Source organism: Cricetulus griseus, chromosome 2 (genome assembly GCF_003668045.3).
Source record: "Cricetulus griseus strain 17A/GY chromosome 2, alternate assembly CriGri-PICRH-1.0, whole genome shotgun sequence".
NCBI classification, from domain to species: domain Eukaryota; kingdom Metazoa; phylum Chordata; class Mammalia; order Rodentia; family Cricetidae; genus Cricetulus; species Cricetulus griseus.
The window spans coordinates 33,889,203-33,907,281 of NC_048595.1; the positions used below are offsets into that span (position 1 = coordinate 33,889,203).

Consider the following 18,079-nt stretch of genomic DNA (forward strand, 5'->3'; position numbering starts at 1 on the left):
TTCAAATATGTACGTATTTATTTGGGTCACATTGATAAATGAGTATGGTAATGTCTCAATAAATGTTGTCTGACTACATGAATGAATGAATTCAAAGACTCAGTTCTTAACCTGTTACTGACAGAAAGCGTCTTCCAATATCTGATGCAGTCCATGTCTACCAAATTACCAAATGGCATCTCCTTGACCAATGGATTCTTGCAAAGCCTCCAGCCTAGGAGAGCAGACATACATAAAAATGAACAACACATAGTGCCTTGTGAATCTTCCCAAAGAAAGAGACCCAGTGGCTTATGAAGGCTCTGGGGAAAGGGGAACATAGTCAAAGTGGGGGGTGGCAGTTCTTAAAGGCTTCTTGGAAATGACACCTGAGTTGAGCACTAAGGAACACTTACTAGCAGTCAGGGAGAGCCTTTGAGACACAGAGAAGCATGTAATGGCCTAGAAGCAAAAGATGCAGGTGTTGGAAACCCTTAAGTAGTTTGGTATGGCTCCAGCTCAGAGAGCCACCCCAGACTCCCCTATGCTACCCGCCCCCCCCCCCCCCCCGTGTGTGTGTGTGTGTGTGTGTGTGTGTGTGGTGTGTGTGTGTGTGTGTGTAGCTTCTAAATTGATGCTAATGGATATTTTTATTAGGAAAGGGCTGGAATTTGTTTATAGGCTGTATGGAAAGAGACAATGGGACCCACCAGGAACACACACACACATACACACACACACACACACACACACACACACACTGATTGGTCTTGGCTAAGAAAATCACCTCACAGATTGAAATGCAGACTGTCAGTAGTTGGGATGAAATTGAGGGAGTTTCTTTTTTTTTTTTTTTTTTTTTTTTTTTTTTTTTTTTTTGGTTTTTCAAGACAGGGTTTCTCTGTGGCTTTGGAGGCTGTCCAGGAACTAGCTGTTGTAGACCAGGCTGGTCTCAAACTCACAGAGATCCACCTGCCTCTGCCTCCCGAGTGCTGGGATTAAAGGCATGCGCCATCACCGCCCGGCAAATTGAGGGAGTTTCTTAAAGGAGCCTATCTTCCTTTCAGCAGAAGGCGAGGCATTCAGTGAGCACAAGTGGCAATAAGATTAGAGGTTTTGGGAAATGATAAAAAGTCTGATAAAACTGATGGCAGGCATTGGACAGGCTTCCTGGGCACAGATGATGACCCCACCCACTGGAGACCATGCATGGTCTACAGACTTAGGTTTAGGGTTTTTGTTTTGTTTCTTTTATAAAGGGGTGTATGTGTGTGTGTGTGTGTGTGTGTGTGTGTGTGTGTGTGTGTGTGTGTGTGGTGGGGTAATAACACCAATCTATTCCATTGGTGCTAGGAATCAAACTCAAGTCCTTTTGAGTGGCAAGCACTTTCTCAGCTGAGGCATCTTCCTAGCACTGCCCCTCTGCCCTTTAAAGGCAGGATCTTACTTTATAGTCTAGGTTTAGCTTGAAATTCTCTGTTTTCCTGCCTCAGCTTCCCGAGTGTTGAGACTGCAGGTGTCCATGAGCTCCCAGTGAACTTAGGAGGTTAGGAGAGTGGACATAAACAGGACAGGTTGGGATATGCAGGAAAGCTACACACAAGACCTTGGAGGTGAGAGGGAAAGAAAACCAAACCACAGTAGGTTGACAAACTGGAGGAAGTGAACTCACAAGATAGATAGGAAGGAAATCCCAACAGAGTGGGGAAGCCTGCCCAGTCCAATAGCTACAGTACCTTCTCCTCAAAGGAGTCTTTCCAACACCCGGGAAGGGAAATGACAGCTTCCCTCTCCATCCCACCCTAATAGACTCACTCCTTACTCACTGTTCTTGAAGGGAATGTTCTCTGTTCTCTTTCCCTAAAGCAGTGGTTCTTAACCTGTGTGTCATTACCCCTTTGGGGGTCACATATCATATATTTACATTATGATTCATAAGAGTAGCAAAATTACAGTTCTAAAGTCCCAACAAAATAATTTTCTGCTTGGGGGTCACCACAGCATGAGGAAGTGTATTGAAGGGTCACAGCTTTAGGAAGGTTGGGAACCAATGCCCTAAAGGGGAAAAAGAAAACCAATAATGTTTTCCTTATGGTTCAGCCTGAAAGCCAACCAACTGTATGAATTCTACCAACTCTAATATGTGATTGAAGCTGTTTGGGCACAAAAATAAAACCCAACAAAGATCAGAGAAGCAGGAATGACAGTGCTGAACAGGAAAAGGTATACCATATGTTTATGAGTGAGTGTAACAGTGGAGGAAGACTGTGTGGGATTCATGTCTCTAAGGCAGCCTCTTGAGAACTATGTCAAGCTCCTACCTACCCCATCTTGTGAAAGACAAAGGGCACTTCAGACAGAGAAGCAGAGAGGGGTTGCACATGTGAGGACATGGGTACAAAGATATGGGTGAAGGTTGTTTCAGTTAATCATTCTGCAGGCCCCCTGGGCCACAGCCAGATTTCTGGTTCCTTCTAGAGGAAACTAGAATGGTGGTTAAGGTGGCTGAGACTAGAATGACATCTGGATGACAAAAGGGAGAGACTGCACGAAAACACTCATCTTCACCTATAATCTGAAAGCATTCTTGAGGCCCTGAGGTCAGGGATGAGGTCTGATCTCTAGATGGGCAGCCAGTGACATGCACTATGGGTATCATTCAGTGTCCATGGAATTGAAGAGACTGAGGAGAAAGGAGAGGCTTTTTATTAGGGAGCAAACCAAGCAGGCTATTAGGATGGAAGAAAAAGAATTAGCAAGATTTGTGAGAAGGATCCAGAATGGCAAAGAGAAATTCCCTTTTTATGCAGTGGTTTCTCTGGACAGCCCGAGGCCAGGTGCCTTTCCTGTGCACCTGTGGTTGATTTCCTGTAATGTTGGCACTGCCATCTGCTCTTAGATGGAAATGGGGAATTAGAAAGGCTGAAGACATAGCTCAAGGTTGTGTAGTAAGCAAGGCAGGGGAAACCTTCCAGACAAAGGAATGGACCTAGGAAAGCATAGGACAAGCATAGGGGCTGCAAAGGACACCCTTTGTCTAAAAGATGGTGAGTAAAAGGTCTTCATATGACATAATTTAGAAAGGAGGTTGGCCTGAAGTCATGAAGTGACTGGGATTTAAAATAATAAAATGAAGACTTATTTGTGTAGAGATGCCCTTGAAGATTTTTGAGTAGAAGGCTGACATGATCCATCTAGTACTTGGATGGATACCCTGCCACAGTAAGTGTGTTATTAAAAAGAAAGCAGAAGAAGGGAGACCAGACAGGGACCCATTCAAAGGCACAGATGTGGCACATGTCTGACCTACATCAGTGGTGGAGAGAACAGAGAGAACCCAGGCCTGATGCAAGCTCTATAACATGGGTGGGGTGGATGGAACATGAATGCAGTTTGGGACATTCCAAGGCTGAGGTGAAAAAACATACAGCTCAGGCAATCTGAAGCCCAGTACTGTGAATTCAAAAGAACAAGGTCCAAGGATTTCTCTACAGAGGTGGCACCGCACGGAGCAAACAATGGCAGCTCTAGTTTGGGGCTGTCCCTTCTCTCAAGGCATTCCTCACCTACTACTTCTATGTCTTCCCTGACCAAGCCCAGATCCAAGCTCCTAATAGCATTCAATCCAGCAAACCCAGAATTTTTCCATGAGAGGAATCCTAATGAAACAGAATGGAGAGTCGCAGAGGCAGAGAACAAACTGGGAGACCCTAAGCCCATCTAAAAACCACACACAGCCCGAGTACAGGTGGGTCTCCTTTCTTTTCTTTTTGTGGATTTGTGTGCACACATGTGTATGCACATATGTGGGTGCATGGTCCTATGGGTGTACATGTGGAGGCAAGAGGTCAAGGACTGGTATGGCTATTTTTTAATTTTTTTTTTTTTACTGTGTGTGTTGCTTGCACATATGTATGTGCACCATGTACAGATCCCTGAGACTGAGTTACAGACAGTTGTGAGATGCTTTATGGGTACCAGGAATTCAACCCAGGTCCTCTGCAAAAGCAACAAGTGCTCTTAACCACTGAGCCAACTCTTTAGTCCTCTACCTTACTTTTTGGGAAGGGTATCTCACTGAACCCGGAGCTCACTGAATGACTAAACTGGCTCACTAGCAAGCTCCAGGGACCTTCTTATGTTCACCTCACAACCTTGATATTACATATGACTCAGGACATTGGAAATCCAAGCTCATATCCTCATGTTTGCACAGTTAGCACTCTGCCCACTTTATCCACCGAGTTATGCCCCCACCTCTCTCTTTTTCTTAAGTTAAAATAGCTTAATTGAAATGTTGTAATCAAAAATTGTCTAATTAGGTAAAATTGACTTCTTAGAAGAGAGAATAAGAGAATAATAGCATTTGAGTGCTATTTGCCTTAAGGAGTTTGTATGCACTTGTAAGAAGCTTGGCCTGTATCCTGTTGAAAATTATAGCTACTTAAAGGGTTAACTTAAATATGCTTGGCTGAAAAAGTATCCTTTGAAATCAGCTCCTTTCTACAGAGGTGGCAACTGAAGTTCTTCAAAATGAAATAACTTGTCTAAGATTATACAAGGGGCAAGTGTCTAGGCCAGGATTTGAACTTAAAAGAATAAACTGTATTAAAATAAAAACTGTTCTCGGCTGGGCATTGGTGGTGCACGTCTTTAATCCCAGCACTTGGGAAGCAGAGGCAGGCGATCTCTGTGAGTTCGAGGCCAGCATGGTCTCCAGAGCGAGTGCCAGGATAGGCTCCAAAGCTACACAGAGAAACCCTGTCTTGAAAAAAACTGCTCTCATGGAATTGTGTAGAGGATACAGGAGAGGCTGCTTAAGGATGGTCAGATGTTCAGGGAGGACACACTAAAAACTTTCAGGACTGGTGACACTTGAACTGCAAGGATGAATTGCTCACTGGCAGGAAGGAGGATGGCATTCTGAATGGGCAGAGCACGTTAAGTCATGGCTACAGCGCCCATCCCGGGTGTCTGGATGGCTGCAGCTGGGAGCATTTACAGCGAAGTGAGGAGGCATGAACTGAAGTCTGAAGAACAGTGTGCTCTGGCTCTGATACAGAGTAACTCACGTCAGCCCAACCTGTGTTCAGAAGCACACAACTGAAGCAGGGGCTTGTCTCAGCTGCACCGAGAGTAATCTGAGAGGTGACAGCCCTCTTTAGGGGCAGGAGACTGAAACTGAGTTGTTAGCTGGTTAGGACAGGGAGGAGACATTATTGAGAAACCATGAAAAAGGACATCTTAGGTGAGAGAGCTTTTCCAATGATACAATTAAGACCAAATTGGAGCTTAGGGCATAAGCAACAGGTAAGTGGGAGAAATAAGTAACACAAAACAAGATACAAAATTGATTCACATTATCAGGCAACTCAGTGTAAAAAAAAAAAAGTTCCTAGCTCTGTAGAGTTGCTAAGGAGACCCTGGGAATGAAATTCATCCAACTCTCAGCTCTCCAAGCATACACATCGGGAGTGGCAGGAGGAAGAGTTTATGGCCTCTTAGAGGGATTGGTCAATCATTTATTCAAGTAACTTCAGGGAGCAGATTTCTAGCTAGGAACAGCTAACATGTATCAAGGTTCTCCTATTGTCAGGCACTGTTTTAAACAACCCTCTAGAGTGTATACCAGGAATAAGGAAATGGAGCACAAATATTCTGATGTCCCAGCACCATATAGCTAGTAAGCAACTAGGCTAGGATTAAATCCAAGCAACATGACATTACAAATATATACACATGCACAAATATATATATATATATATATATATATATATATATATATATATGTAGTTCTTATTTGTTTGTTTAAAACAGTCTTGTTATGTAGCTCTGCCTGGTCTACAATTTACAGCAATCCTCCTGCCTCTGCCTCCCAAGTGCTATAATTATTGGCATGCACCCCAAAGTTATTTCATATCACCACTCCAAAAAACGAATAAAAATAATAGCAACACTTCTGTAGGTAGTGTTTATGATGGGTCACAGGCTATGGGATACCAGAAATACATTATCTTCCCAAAGACCACACATTCTCACATGGAAAAAACTGTGACTCAAACTCTGACAAATTCAGGGTGCTTGAACTTGAAGGGCAATAAAGTGAAGCAGGAGCCGGAAGACATTTGTACAAGATACAGACATAGAGCAGAAAAGAGTAGGCAGCTGGCCTTTCTTGATGGGAATGGCACTGAATTGTGGACAGGCTGGGATGCTGGAAGGCCTCACGGAGCAGTAACATGGGAGCTCAGTTTTTAAAATTGATTGGGAGTAAGAGGAGAAGAGGAGGGTAGAGGAGGACATGAGAGAGCAGGAAGATTTAGTCAGGGGAAGAATAGAGGAGAGCAAGAAAAGAGATTCCATAATAAAGGGAGCCATTATAGGTTTAAAGAGAATTCTGACACTAGGGAAATGTCCAGAGACCTACAAGTTTGACCCCTACTAACAATCTAAGCTACCTTAAATGCCCTTCTCCGATAATGATATTGATGACTATATGCTATCCTAAAGCCTTCATTCAGTAGCTGATGGAAGCCGAAGCAGACACCCACAGCTAAACCCTGAACACAACCCCTGGAATCCAGTTGCAGAGAGGGAGGAGTGATGAGCAAAGGGGTCAAGACCAGGCTGGAGAAACCCACAGAAACAGCTGACCTGAACAAGGGGTTGCTCACGGACCCCAGACTGATGTCCGGGAAACCAGCATAGGACTGTTCCAGGCCCCCTGAACGAGGATGTCAATTTGGAGGTCTGGGCAATCCATGGGGCCTCTGGTAGTGGATCAGTATTTATCCCTAGTACACGAATGGACTTTGGGAGCCCACTCCACATAGAGGGATACTCTCTCAGCCTAGATACACAGGGGAAGGTCTAGGCCCTGCTCCAAATATGACAGACTTTGAAGATCTCCCATGGAAGGCCTCACCCTTCCTGGGGAGCAGATAGGGGTTAGGATGTGGGGGCAGGGGAGGAGGGGAGAGAGAGGAAACTGAGATTGACATATAAAAGAAGCTTGTTTCAAATATATAAATACATATATATTTGATTGGGAGTCTGGCATGGTGATTAGAGGGCTGATGCAGGACTGCTAAGAGTTCTAAACCAGCCTAGATTAGATGAGAACCTGTTTAACCCCCTCCTCCAAAAGAAATATGGTTGACTTTTTATCAGACAGGATGATAAAGCAAAGTAGTAGGAAAAAATGGAGGCCTGAAAGAACTATTTAAAAGGGGCTCATATTTTATGGAAAGGCAAGTAAGTCTTTGACCTAGTTGCCTGTCTTCTGGCTTATCTTGTTGAATTGCTACCTACTTAATCTAAAAAGAGGGCTGAGAGCTGAGTGGTAGTGGTAGCAGCGGCGGCAGCAGCACACACCTTTAATACCAGCACTCTGGAGGCAGAGGCAGGCAGATCTCTGTGAGTTCGAGGCCAGCCTGGTCTACAAAGCAAGTGCCAGTATAGGCTCCAAAGCTACACAGAGAAACCCTGTCTCCAAAAAGAGGGCTGTAAATGTAAATCATCACAGAACACTTGCCTATTATGCGTGAGGCACTGGGCTCAATTTCTAGTGTTTTTTGTCTGTCTGTCTGTCTGTCTCTCTCTCTCTCTCTACTCTCTCTATCACACACACACACACACACACACACACACACACACACACACACACACACACACACGTGTACTGGATTTGCATTTCATTTTCAATCACCCTCAAGTAAAATGAAAATCCCAGGTTGATTTTATCCTATGGCTTTTATGCCTGGAACACTGTCCCTACCAACTCGCTAGTGACTCCCACTTTGAGAAATATAAGAAGTGAACTGTCAAAAAGATTTTGAGCAAGGGAGTAATAGGATCAGATCTGCAGTCTAGAAAGATCTGGCAGCTTTGGGAAGAGAAGCTGGAGTTTCCAGATGTAGATGTAGGGATACTGTCTGAATAATATTTTCACTGAGGGTGGCCAAAAGTGCAACTTAGTGCAGATGGGTTAGGTGTTGGGGAGACACACTAACAGAGCTTGGCAGTGATACAGGGGAGGTAGCTGGGAACATATAAGAAAAATAGTTAGGATGCTCCCATATTCCTGGCTTAGATTATTTCCAGGAAAACCAGAGAACAGGTATGAAGGGAAGGATGACTGGGTTTAGACATCCAGAAGCTGTAGTAACTATGGGCCACATAGGCAGGGATTTCAGAGTTACACAAAGTATAATTTTCTGGACCGGAAAAATCTTTCCATACATTTATCTTGTTCAAAGGAGACAGATGTTTGAGAGTGGGAGGTAACTTCAAATCCACAGCTACTTCACCACCTCCTTTTTGTTTGATTGTCTGTTCCAAGCCAGGGTCTCACTATGTAGCTCTGGCTATCCTAGAACTTACTATGTAGACCAGGCTGGACTCAAGTCATAGAGAGCCACCTGCCTAGGATTAAAGGCATGTGCTAACAATCGGCTACCTCACACCTCTTTGATTCATCTTCATGAGAAAGGCACAGAAGCTAGGAAACAGTGCCGGGGCATAGTCTAGAGCAGCAGTTCTCAACCCCTGGCGGGTCAAGACCCCTTTGAGAGTCAAACAAGTCTTCCACAGGGATCACTTAAGATCATTAGAAAACAGTATTTACATGATTCTTAACACTAGCAAAATTACAGTTACAAAGTAGCAACAAAAATATTTTGATGGTTGGAGTCACCACAACATGAGGGACTGTATTAAAGGGTCACTGTATTAAGAAGGTTGGGAACTGCTACTCTAGAAGGCTCATGACAGAGAATGTTAGGAAGAGCTGTTAGAGGTTTGAGGAATTTAGGAAATTGGCCCTATTCAAGTAACAAAGCTATGCAGCAAGGAAAAAAAAAAAAAAAAAAAGACAAAGCCCATACAGGTGGCCTTGGGAGTCAACATCAGACTGCCAGACTAGAAAGATCACTGGGATCATTCAGGTGAGGTAAGGGAGGCCCAAGGAACTCAACAGCCTTGGTCTATGCCATACTCAGGAAGTGTAAGTGTCCAAGTAGTGGCTCACATTCTGAGTGTATGAGAGTCATAACAAGAGACATTAGAGGAACCCAGGGTCTGCCTCAGTGACACCTGGGAGACAGGAACAAGAGAGACATACTGTTAAAGAAATTTGTCCTGTGGGATAGAGTACATGTCGCTGTCCAAGTGGCACGATGGAGCACCATGGCCTGCCAGGCAAGTCACCTGGGGTCCTATCAGTTTCTAAATGCTAGCCTCTGCACATTCCAGACTTTGAGGAAAGATTCACATCAAACCTTTCTCTACAAGTTGGTGCTTAACACTCAGGGCACAATTCTTGGTCATTCTACTGGCCAGTGACAAGCCACAAAAGGCTCTGCTGCAGCTCCAATCTGGAGCACACAGGAAAAATGTCCAACCCTTAGTAGTTCCACTGGACATCAATCAGGAGCTGAGCAGGGTGGGCGTTTGGAAGACTTCAGCCTCCGTCCTGCCTAGTGCTGGGATCAGCACACACGGCTCCTGTGTCCACAGGACACAGAGAATACATTGTCCATAAGGAGGATTATTCTGTACAAGAAACTCAGACAAAGGGAGAGGTTGTTTCCAGCTGCTTGGGGGAGGTTTGGAGGGGGGTGGAAAAGAGCTCGGCCTCACATCGGGGCATTCCTGCTGAGTTCAGCTTCTTCCTTTCAGCAGCAGGGTCAGAGGTGGACAACCACATCCTCTCTAGCCTGTACCTAGCTAGTGTTGGCTCTCTACAGAGCTACAAGGAACATTTGCCTACAACCTACCTAGCTTAGCTATCTTAGCATAGTTGAGCATGGTGAAGCAGTTAAATAGGACAGCAATTCACACTGGAAGAAGAGAAAGAACAGGTGACCAGGGCAATCAGCAATGGCTGAATCCCAGCCTCAGGGCAGAACTAGAGAGAGAGGTCTTAGGCAACCTCCTTGGGCTTAACATTGATTCCATAAGCTTCCACCTTCAGTGGGATGAACTGCTGTGGGAAGACTTGACGTTTCACGCCTGCTGCTGCTTTCTCCATCCCAGAACAAACCTGGGAGACAATGGAGCAGACCTTTGTCCATCTGATCCCCTTGTCCAAGGGCCCCAAATGCAGCAGAAAGTACATTCCCCAAGCAGAAGACAATGGTCAGAAATAGGAATGCTAGAGTAGTGCAAGTCATCTACAAAACCCAAGTCTGAGCAAGTAAATAGTTTTGCCTTTTTCATGGGCAACTCCATATACACTCCTGAGAGACCAAGTAGTAGGGGTTCCATACTTTCCATTGTGGGGGAACTGGCATATGAGCCCCAAAGTGGGAGATCAGCAGGTCTGTATGCTGAGATGTCTGGAGCTTTGAGGAGAGGAGGTGGTGGAAATGACAGCAAATAACAGAAGTGTGGGTGCCTCTACCACCAAAGTGTTTGCTTAAGAGATGTAGGTGAGACCTGAATGTTCCTCCTGCAGCAGGAAGATATTGCTGTTCTTGGAGGACAAGACAGTCGTTTCAATAGTATGGTGGGAATGAAGTCAGTTCAGCTGGTACAATGAAGACGCCCAGGGTTGGTTACAGGTGGAGTAAAGGCTAGCAGTAACCAAAAGATACTCTGAGAGTCTGGAAATGTCCAGCTAAATTCTATTCAATACCCCAGTTAGCTTTGATGTTTAGTGGGAAGGGAAAAGATGAGAAAATAAACAACACCTGGACGGGCTAATGGGCCAGCCAACTTAAGTGGGGAAAAGATTTGGCATTGCTCAGAGCAGTTAACAGGATTCTCCTGGTGTAGTGTGTTGTGGTCAATTAGCTTTGTCAACACCACCTATGTCTCCACAGACCAGCAACAGAGGACCACTTTTCCAGGCCTTTGCTGCCACAGCCTGGTAGAATGCTGTTTAACAAAGACCAAAGACCAGAGCGCTAGTGTGTGACAGAACAGAACACAAATAGTGCAGCTGGAAGGAAGTCTTTGTGTTTTTAAATACAAGAAAAATTAAAAATAAGGGAATACTTTAAGGAGAACAAATTAGAATTGCCTGGTAGATCATTCATAAATTTCAGTCAGACAACCCTGAGCCAGTGAACATTAATTTAAATAACTTTATTGAACGAAGAAACCTTTTGGTCCACTTCTGCTGACTCAATCTTTGCCCTTGCCCACAAAAGAACGCTGAGGAAGGCAACATGGCTGCCTGTTCAGTTCAACTCTACAAAAGCAGGCAAGGTGAATGGGGCTGTTGCCCTTCCCACTTTCAATCTGGATCTTATCTGAGCCACATGTTTAGTGAAATGGAAGAGGACAGAAACAGGGAGTAGTTGTTACTGTGAGGACAAACAAACCCTGATAAATGACAGTGTTAAGCCCAATTCCTTTCAAAGGCGGAAGACGGTATTTTATGTGTGTTATTGCCTGACAGGGCCATCTCCTAGGAAATCTCCCACCTATTGGTCCCTAGACATCTTCATAAGCAGAGCAGGGTAAAAGATGGGCACTTTTATCCATTTCCCAGATAAAAACTGAACTGGTTTCATCAGATCTGTAGGTGGACAGTGTCCCAGCCCAGAAACCTCTTTGCATGCAGCCTGGATGGAGCCAGCAGGATGGAACCTAGGCAGGAGAGCCTACAGAAATAATACACCTCCAAAACATGCAGGCTACCCTGGTTCCTGGATTACTTGATCCTGCATCCATTAGCTCGCCAATGTCATGGAGCTGTGTAAATCACAGCAAGTTCTGTTTGCAGGACAGAGAATAGCAGGGTGGAAAAGTAAGAAACTATCATTTATTCAAGGCCCAGTAATTCATATACCATGCTAAGTGTTTTACATTCATTTTCTCATTTTAATCCTCACAACAACCCTATGAGGTAGGTATTATCACCATTTACAAATGAGAACACAGGCTCAGAAAAATTAGGTCACTTTCCCCAGGTCGCATAGCTATTCACAGTGGAGCTGAGATTTGTCTCTTGCTGAAAGCCTGTGTTCTTTTTATTGTACCCATCTAGGTAAGTCTGAGCAAAAGATAATTTCATTCCTCAACTCAGCACAGATCACCTGAGAGTGGAGGCTGCTGTCCACATTCACCGCTGATAGGGATGCATTGAAGCTGACTTGATGTTCGTTTTTATTCCACTTGGCATTTTCCCTAAAATTAACACAAAGAAAGGCATCTGAAACAAGGTAAACTTTCACAATAAATCAGAAATGCAGCCTCTCAGATTCCTGTCAACTCCTATATCTCAGAATCTCTGCAGCCTCTGATTCTGGATGGCAGAGATTATAGGCTGTGGCTCTTCAGCCAGGTCCCTCACTGAAGATATCTAGAAGGAAAGGGGTGATCTGAAAGAAGACAGAAGGGGTCTGAAGAGTCCCTTCTCCCCTCCTCCCATGGGCTTCTGCTCATCTACTTCTGGAAAAGACAGGCATGTGGCCTATGTGGCCCCTGTTTAGTGTCACAGGTAAAGAGTACTGTGTTCTCTGTTATTTTAGTTGTCCTTTTCTCTAGACAGCCTGCAGAGACACCTTTGCAGCTGCTCCTGCGCAGCCCTCCAGACTGCTCTCACAGTAAGTAAAAATGTGTGTGAGCAATGCTAGGAAGTCAAGACCAAGGGACAGGATGCAAGGAAAAAAATCCCAGGAAACTGCCAGGTGTTGATTCTTGATTAAGGTCTGGTCACTTATTTCTCTATCTAAGAGAAACATACTAACATCCAGAATAAACAGGACAGTTGAGACAAAAATCTGAGATGGAAGTAAAGGTCCTTCTTCACTCTCTGGTACCCGTTGCAGAGCTTCTAACTGTCTTCTGAGTGGCAATGGAAGGAGGAAAATCTCCAAGGCTGGAGTTGAAGGAGGCTTAATCTAGCTCATTCCCACACTGCTGCACAGTTAGCCCACATCACCCTACCTGGTTGACCTGCTTGAGCCATCTGGACTCCACTGAGCATTGTCTGCTGCTGGTTCGGAGCACCTGCCATCTGAACTTGCTGTAATCCTGAGGCTCCTGCAAGGATTGTACCAGCTCCTGGCTGGCCGGGTTGGCCAGGACCACTGCTACCTGAAGGTCTCCAATTAGACAGCCCCTTCCCAAAGGCAACAGCTGCCACTAAGGCATTGGTGTCTGCAGGGTTGAAAGTCTGCTTGTTTGGCCGGAGACCTTAAAAAAAAAAAAAAAAACAAGAACCCTGAAGTGTGTGTTCCACTCTCAACCAAACCCAGCAGCTGTGAGGCCAATGATGACCACCAGGGCTTACAGTTGTGACTGCAGAAACACCTGGAATCAATCCCTCCAGCCCATCAAAGAGCTCAAAATCCCCAAACCTATCTTTAATTTTCACTTTGTCCATTTCTTTCATTTGCTTTAAGGCTAGTCTTAAACACAAAACACTAACAGGGTACAGACCCTTTCCTTGCCAGTTCATTCTTCTGTTTTAAAATTGGATTTACTTATTTTGTGTGTGGTGGTCAGGGGACAATTTGCTGGTTCTTGCCTCTACCATACAGATCCCAGGCATTAAACTTAGGTCAAGCTGGCAACTGGTGCATTTGCCTACTGAGCCATCTTGCCAGCCCAGCAGTTCATTCTTATGTCCTCACTTCACTATTACACAGACTATCATTCCTATCATAGTGGTCGTATACAGTTCTCACTCTGTTCTGCCAACCAGCCTCCTTACCTCCACTCTCTGATTCTCGTTCCTCTTTGCTAATTTTCTCCAAAAGGTTTGAGCACATTTTATTCAAGCTCTGGATCTGCTTCTGCAACACACAGGAATTGATGTAGTGATTAGAAATGACTCTGGGAAAGCATCTTCCTTGTGCTCTTCCAAAGGCAGCCTAGCTGTAACCAACCACAGACTCCTACTACCCAGGCTTGGTAAAGTCTTGCTTCTTATGAAGGGATGGGGATGGGGCAGCAGGGCAGTGACTCAGTCCAACCTGAGCTGCATCAGCACCAATTCTGGCAGCATCTGTTGTCAGCTGCTTCTCCTGCTCTTCAACTTCAGGGTCAGGCTTGGTTCTCAAATGGTCAGGGACGACCTCATGGCTGAAAACAGGCACTCGTCCTTCAGTCTGACGCTGTAACACAGATTGTATTGATCCTATTGTGCTATCCAAGTAAGCCGATTCTAACCCAGTTTCTCTTCCGTGGGAAACTGCATTTTTAGAGACAACACAACCTGAGACACAAATGTAGCTTTCTGTGGCTTTGTCTTTTCACATACACTCTATCAGAACTAGGACAAAATAAATTCCACCCTCCACAACCGCACTGTAATTTTCTTTTTGTTGTTGTTTCTATTTTGTTTTGGTCTTTCGTGATTCCCCACCCCCATTCTGGGGACCAAACCAGGACTTTTTTCTACCACTGAGCTAAATTCCTAACCCCACATTTTAAAGACTGATTGGACAAAGTTACAGGCAAGCAGAACAGACTTTTTTTTGGAAAAGAAAGGTCATGGACTTAGTTGACATGGCCTTGGCTTTCACAACATTATTTAAGAGTGACTCCTGACTCCAGAAGGACAAAAAAGCAAGTCTTCCAGATAGCAGCCCCTACTTTTCATTGCTATACAGAGGGTCCAATCAACAACTGTGCTCCAGACTTTCATTTAAGGACCTGATTTCCCTGGTTCAATCCTTTCTTCTTACCATGAGGTCTTCATCTCGATCTGGGGACAGCACCAAAGGGATGATGACCTGGTTACGGAACAGTGGTGTCTTCTCATGCTTTAAGACCTTGTTCAGAGTGTTCAACTGTCCAGAGAGCAATGCAAAGCTATCCAGGACAGAGGGCCTGCGGGTGGTAGGAAGTCATCAGAACTACTTTTCCCTATAAAGTAATCTCTAAAGTTCTAATGCTGGAACACCCAGACTCACCCCCAGAAGACTCACAGCCCTATGACTAGCCTAGGCAAGAACCAGATTTTCTAGCAGAGATGATGGAGTTGGGAAAGAGGAGCACACTGTCAATTTCCAACACGGACACACAGACGTAGAAAAAAAGCAACTCTTTTCCTTTTGGGGGGGTGAGGGGGCAGGGTTTCTCTGTGTAGCCCTGGATGTCCTGGAACTCACTCTGTAGACCAGAATGGCCTCAAAATCACAGAAATCCACCTGCCTTTGCCTCCTGAGTGCTGGAATTAAAGGTGTGTGCCACCACTGCCAGTCGTAACTCATTGTTTGAATGGGATTGGAGGTAGTGGAAAACAGAAACTGTGGTTACACTGTGGTAACTAAAAATTCTTTAAGTGGATAAAAGCCTCCTTTCTAGCCTAGTTAACAGAATCCATCATTCCAGAGTAGGGTGGATCTCAGATTCAGCCACATCTGTGGAAGGAGATCCAGCATGAATATAGCTTTAATGGTTCCCCACTGGGGGAACACCTCCTCACCAAAGAAGTCAAAGCGTAAGAATTAAAACCTCGAAACAGCCTACGTTGGGAAACTGGGCATTTCTCTACTTCCTTGCCATGGAGGCTTTAAGCCAAACTATACTTGTCAATGTTGGGCAACCTAGTTCTTGCCAAATCAAAAAGGATATTTGCAAACTGATAAATAGTTACATCATTGGAGATGTCCTGTCAGCCCGGGGGCTTGGCCCCACCACCCATGGATTCCCTCCCCGGCTTGCCCTGGCAATCCTTACCAAGTCAGCCGGTCATACTCGTTTTCCAACTTGTAAATGAAACTCCCCAGTGAATTCTTCAGATCGGCCACTTGATTCAGCAGTGCATCTAAGGATGCCTCAAGCTGCTTCTCCTCCCTCTGCATCAACAGTATGCTTGGTTACTCAGATACGAGCGATCGTGGCACATACAGAAAAGCTAAATTGGTTTCTATCTTGGTATTTGGGTTACAGACAGCATCAACCCTTAGACCTTTCAACCTGTTCACCTGGCCTGAAGTCCTCTTACCAATTGATTCCTTCTATCAACCTCCTACACTATGGCCCTTCAAAAGGAACATTACACCAGACCTAATTCCCTTCTGCTTATGACCTCACCATTTTGTCTTCATAACAAAACTGGCTTAGAACTGTTTATCACTTAGCCCTTCATCTTTTCACTTCGATTCTCTTCTCCTCCCAGCTCAAAAGACTGCCTCTCTTAAAAGCCAACATTCTCTTAATCTGCAGATGCTCAAGCCAAAGCACAATCTTCTTTGTTAAGTCTAGCCTTTTCTGGAAAACAGTCTGCCTACCACGCAGCTGCTTGATGTCCTAACTCTGCTTTCCTTGGGCATATAGAGAATCCTTGTATTGTGTCATTCTGTGGAGTTGGTATTGCCACATTTCTTTCAGAAAGTTCAGTACATGTTAGAAAGGTTTGCCAAGGTAACAGGGGTGCTGTCGGCATATAAGGCCAGAAGGCACACCTGAGGTTCATTATCTCATTACCTCATGGGTGCCTCTATAGTACATGCAAGCCATTATCCTCTGCCCTGTGAGTGCAGCTACTCTCAACACAATCTGGAGAATCTCACATTTTGCCCGTATCTGAGGCTGTCTCTGAACACCAGCTCTGCAGCTCCCCTCCCCAACTGGTCCTTTGCTGAGTCAATGTGTACTCCTGCATCTCTGTGCCAGTATTCCAGTGTCTCTTTCGTAAACTCGGGTGACCCATAAACAGTCACTGTAGGAATACCAGGTGCAACAAACTGAGTAATGGAAGACAAAGGCGAGGAAACCAACACATTCTTTCTGGACGTTAGACAATTTTAAATGCTGTGTTGGCAGAGGGTTTCCGTTTGACCATCTGTGGTCTATTTACTCCACTTCTGCGCCCTAAGCAACGGGGTACAAGGCGGGAAGAATGACACAAAGCTGATTTGCAAACCCGAGAATGTGAAGGATGAGGTTGGATACTAGGTTCCACCCACAGCCTCGGATTACAAACTGCTTAGTTTTCGTCCTTGGCGGCCCACAATCCCTTCAGCCTTCTGAAGCCTTGTTGCGCCTGTGCCCAACAGTCGAGGTCGAGGGCTGTCCCAGCCCACTTCTTTCTCTAGCCTTCCCAAATGCCAATTCGATCCTTTCACACAGTCAAGCAAGTCGGCCGTGCCTTTCCCCCTAACCCACGCCTCTGACCCTCTGGCGTTAGCGCGCTAAATCCCCGCGCCCCCCGCAGCTGTCCTCGTCCCTTCCGGCTTCGCCGCCTTTCCCCAAACAGCCGAGGCCTCTGCCCTATCCTCACAGCTCCAACTTCCCAGAGTCCTCGGCCCGCCCACCCTCCAGCCGGTGGCTAGCGGCTGGGAGGCCCAACCGGCTTCTCACCTGCATTGCCACGGCCCGGTTGGCGCAACCACTTCCTCTTCCGGTTTCTCGCGCCGCCGTCTGTGCCCACCAATCAAAAAACTCAGAACGCGGCCATCCCTACGACTTCCGGTTCCTGCCCGGTACCGAGCTAGCTGGGTCAGAGGTCAGGAGTGGAGCATCCTCCCTGGCCCGGGCCGGCGCGGGAGGGCTGTGTGATGGCCTCGGAGCGCCCGGAGCCAGAGGTGAGGGGCGGGCGGGCGCGGGACCGAGGCCCAGAGGGCAGGCGCGTAGCAGCCTCCACCCTCCGGAGCCTCGAGGAGGCCGTAGCTGTTTTGTTTACTCAGATGTCATCCTGATCCTCATCTCCCACCCACAGATCTAGAGATGGTTGTAATGACAAAACTTCGTGTTTGGGGTATTAGTTGCGATTTTCATTGGGCCACGCTGAAGCTGACCGACTTTGCGGGTTTTTGTAGCTCATCAACTGGAATGTAATCAATAGCATGAGTTGATTTCGCTTTAGCGTCCATGCTTTTTGGAAAAGCCCTGCAACCGTCACAGCAGTCTTAACTTCCCAGATCCTGTCTCCTTCTTTATAAAAATGTTTGTTCTGGCCGGGCGGTGGTGGCCCACGCCTTTAACCCCAGCACTTGGGAGGCAGAGGCACTCGGATCTCTGTGAGTTCGAGACCAGCCTGGTCTACAAGAGCTAGTTCCAGGACAGCCTCCAAAGCCACAGAGAAACCCTGTCTCTGAAAAAAAAAATGTTCTGTGGTGTGGCTTGGGGATCACTAAGTGAGATGAGGCACCTCTTAGATGTGAAGAACTCGTGTAGGGAATCTGGCAGTATTTAA

At 45.8% G+C, this 18,079-nt stretch overlaps 2 protein-coding genes across 5 annotated transcripts in view; one reads left to right on the top strand and one right to left on the bottom strand.

Moving 5' to 3' along the window:
* On the bottom strand, positions 1-17,370 carry Med8 (mediator complex subunit 8). 3 transcript variants are annotated; one of them, XM_035439675.1, is made up of 8 exons: positions 16,369-16,416; positions 15,619-15,737; positions 14,622-14,766; positions 13,908-14,048; positions 13,646-13,727; positions 12,877-13,125; positions 12,024-12,114; positions 1-214 (listed from the first exon to the last, which is right to left on the bottom strand). In XM_035439675.1, exons 1-7 carry the CDS (start codon positions 16,399-16,401, stop codon positions 12,050-12,052), a joined length of 834 nt encoding a protein of 277 aa, XP_035295566.1. In that variant the 5' UTR covers positions 16,402-16,416; the 3' UTR covers positions 1-214; positions 12,024-12,049. The 3 variants fall into 3 exon arrangements, with proteins under 3 accessions (XP_035295566.1, XP_027254854.1, XP_035295565.1); XM_027399053.2 differs by lacking the exons at positions 1-214; positions 16,369-16,416 and adding an exon at positions 17,245-17,370 and having other exon boundaries at positions 11,053-12,114; XM_035439674.1 differs by lacking the exon at positions 1-214 and having other exon boundaries at positions 11,053-12,114.
* The window catches only part of Szt2 (SZT2 subunit of KICSTOR complex), a 45,514-nt gene continuing 44,778 nt past the window's right edge, over positions 17,344-18,079 (top strand). For both annotated transcript variants that reach the window (XM_027399040.2, XM_035439673.1), the window contains exon 1: positions 17,344-17,468. In XM_027399040.2, the coding sequence (XP_027254841.1) occupies positions 17,442-17,468 (27 nt within the window). In that variant the 5' untranslated portion in view covers positions 17,344-17,441. The remainder of the gene's footprint in view (positions 17,469-18,079) is intronic.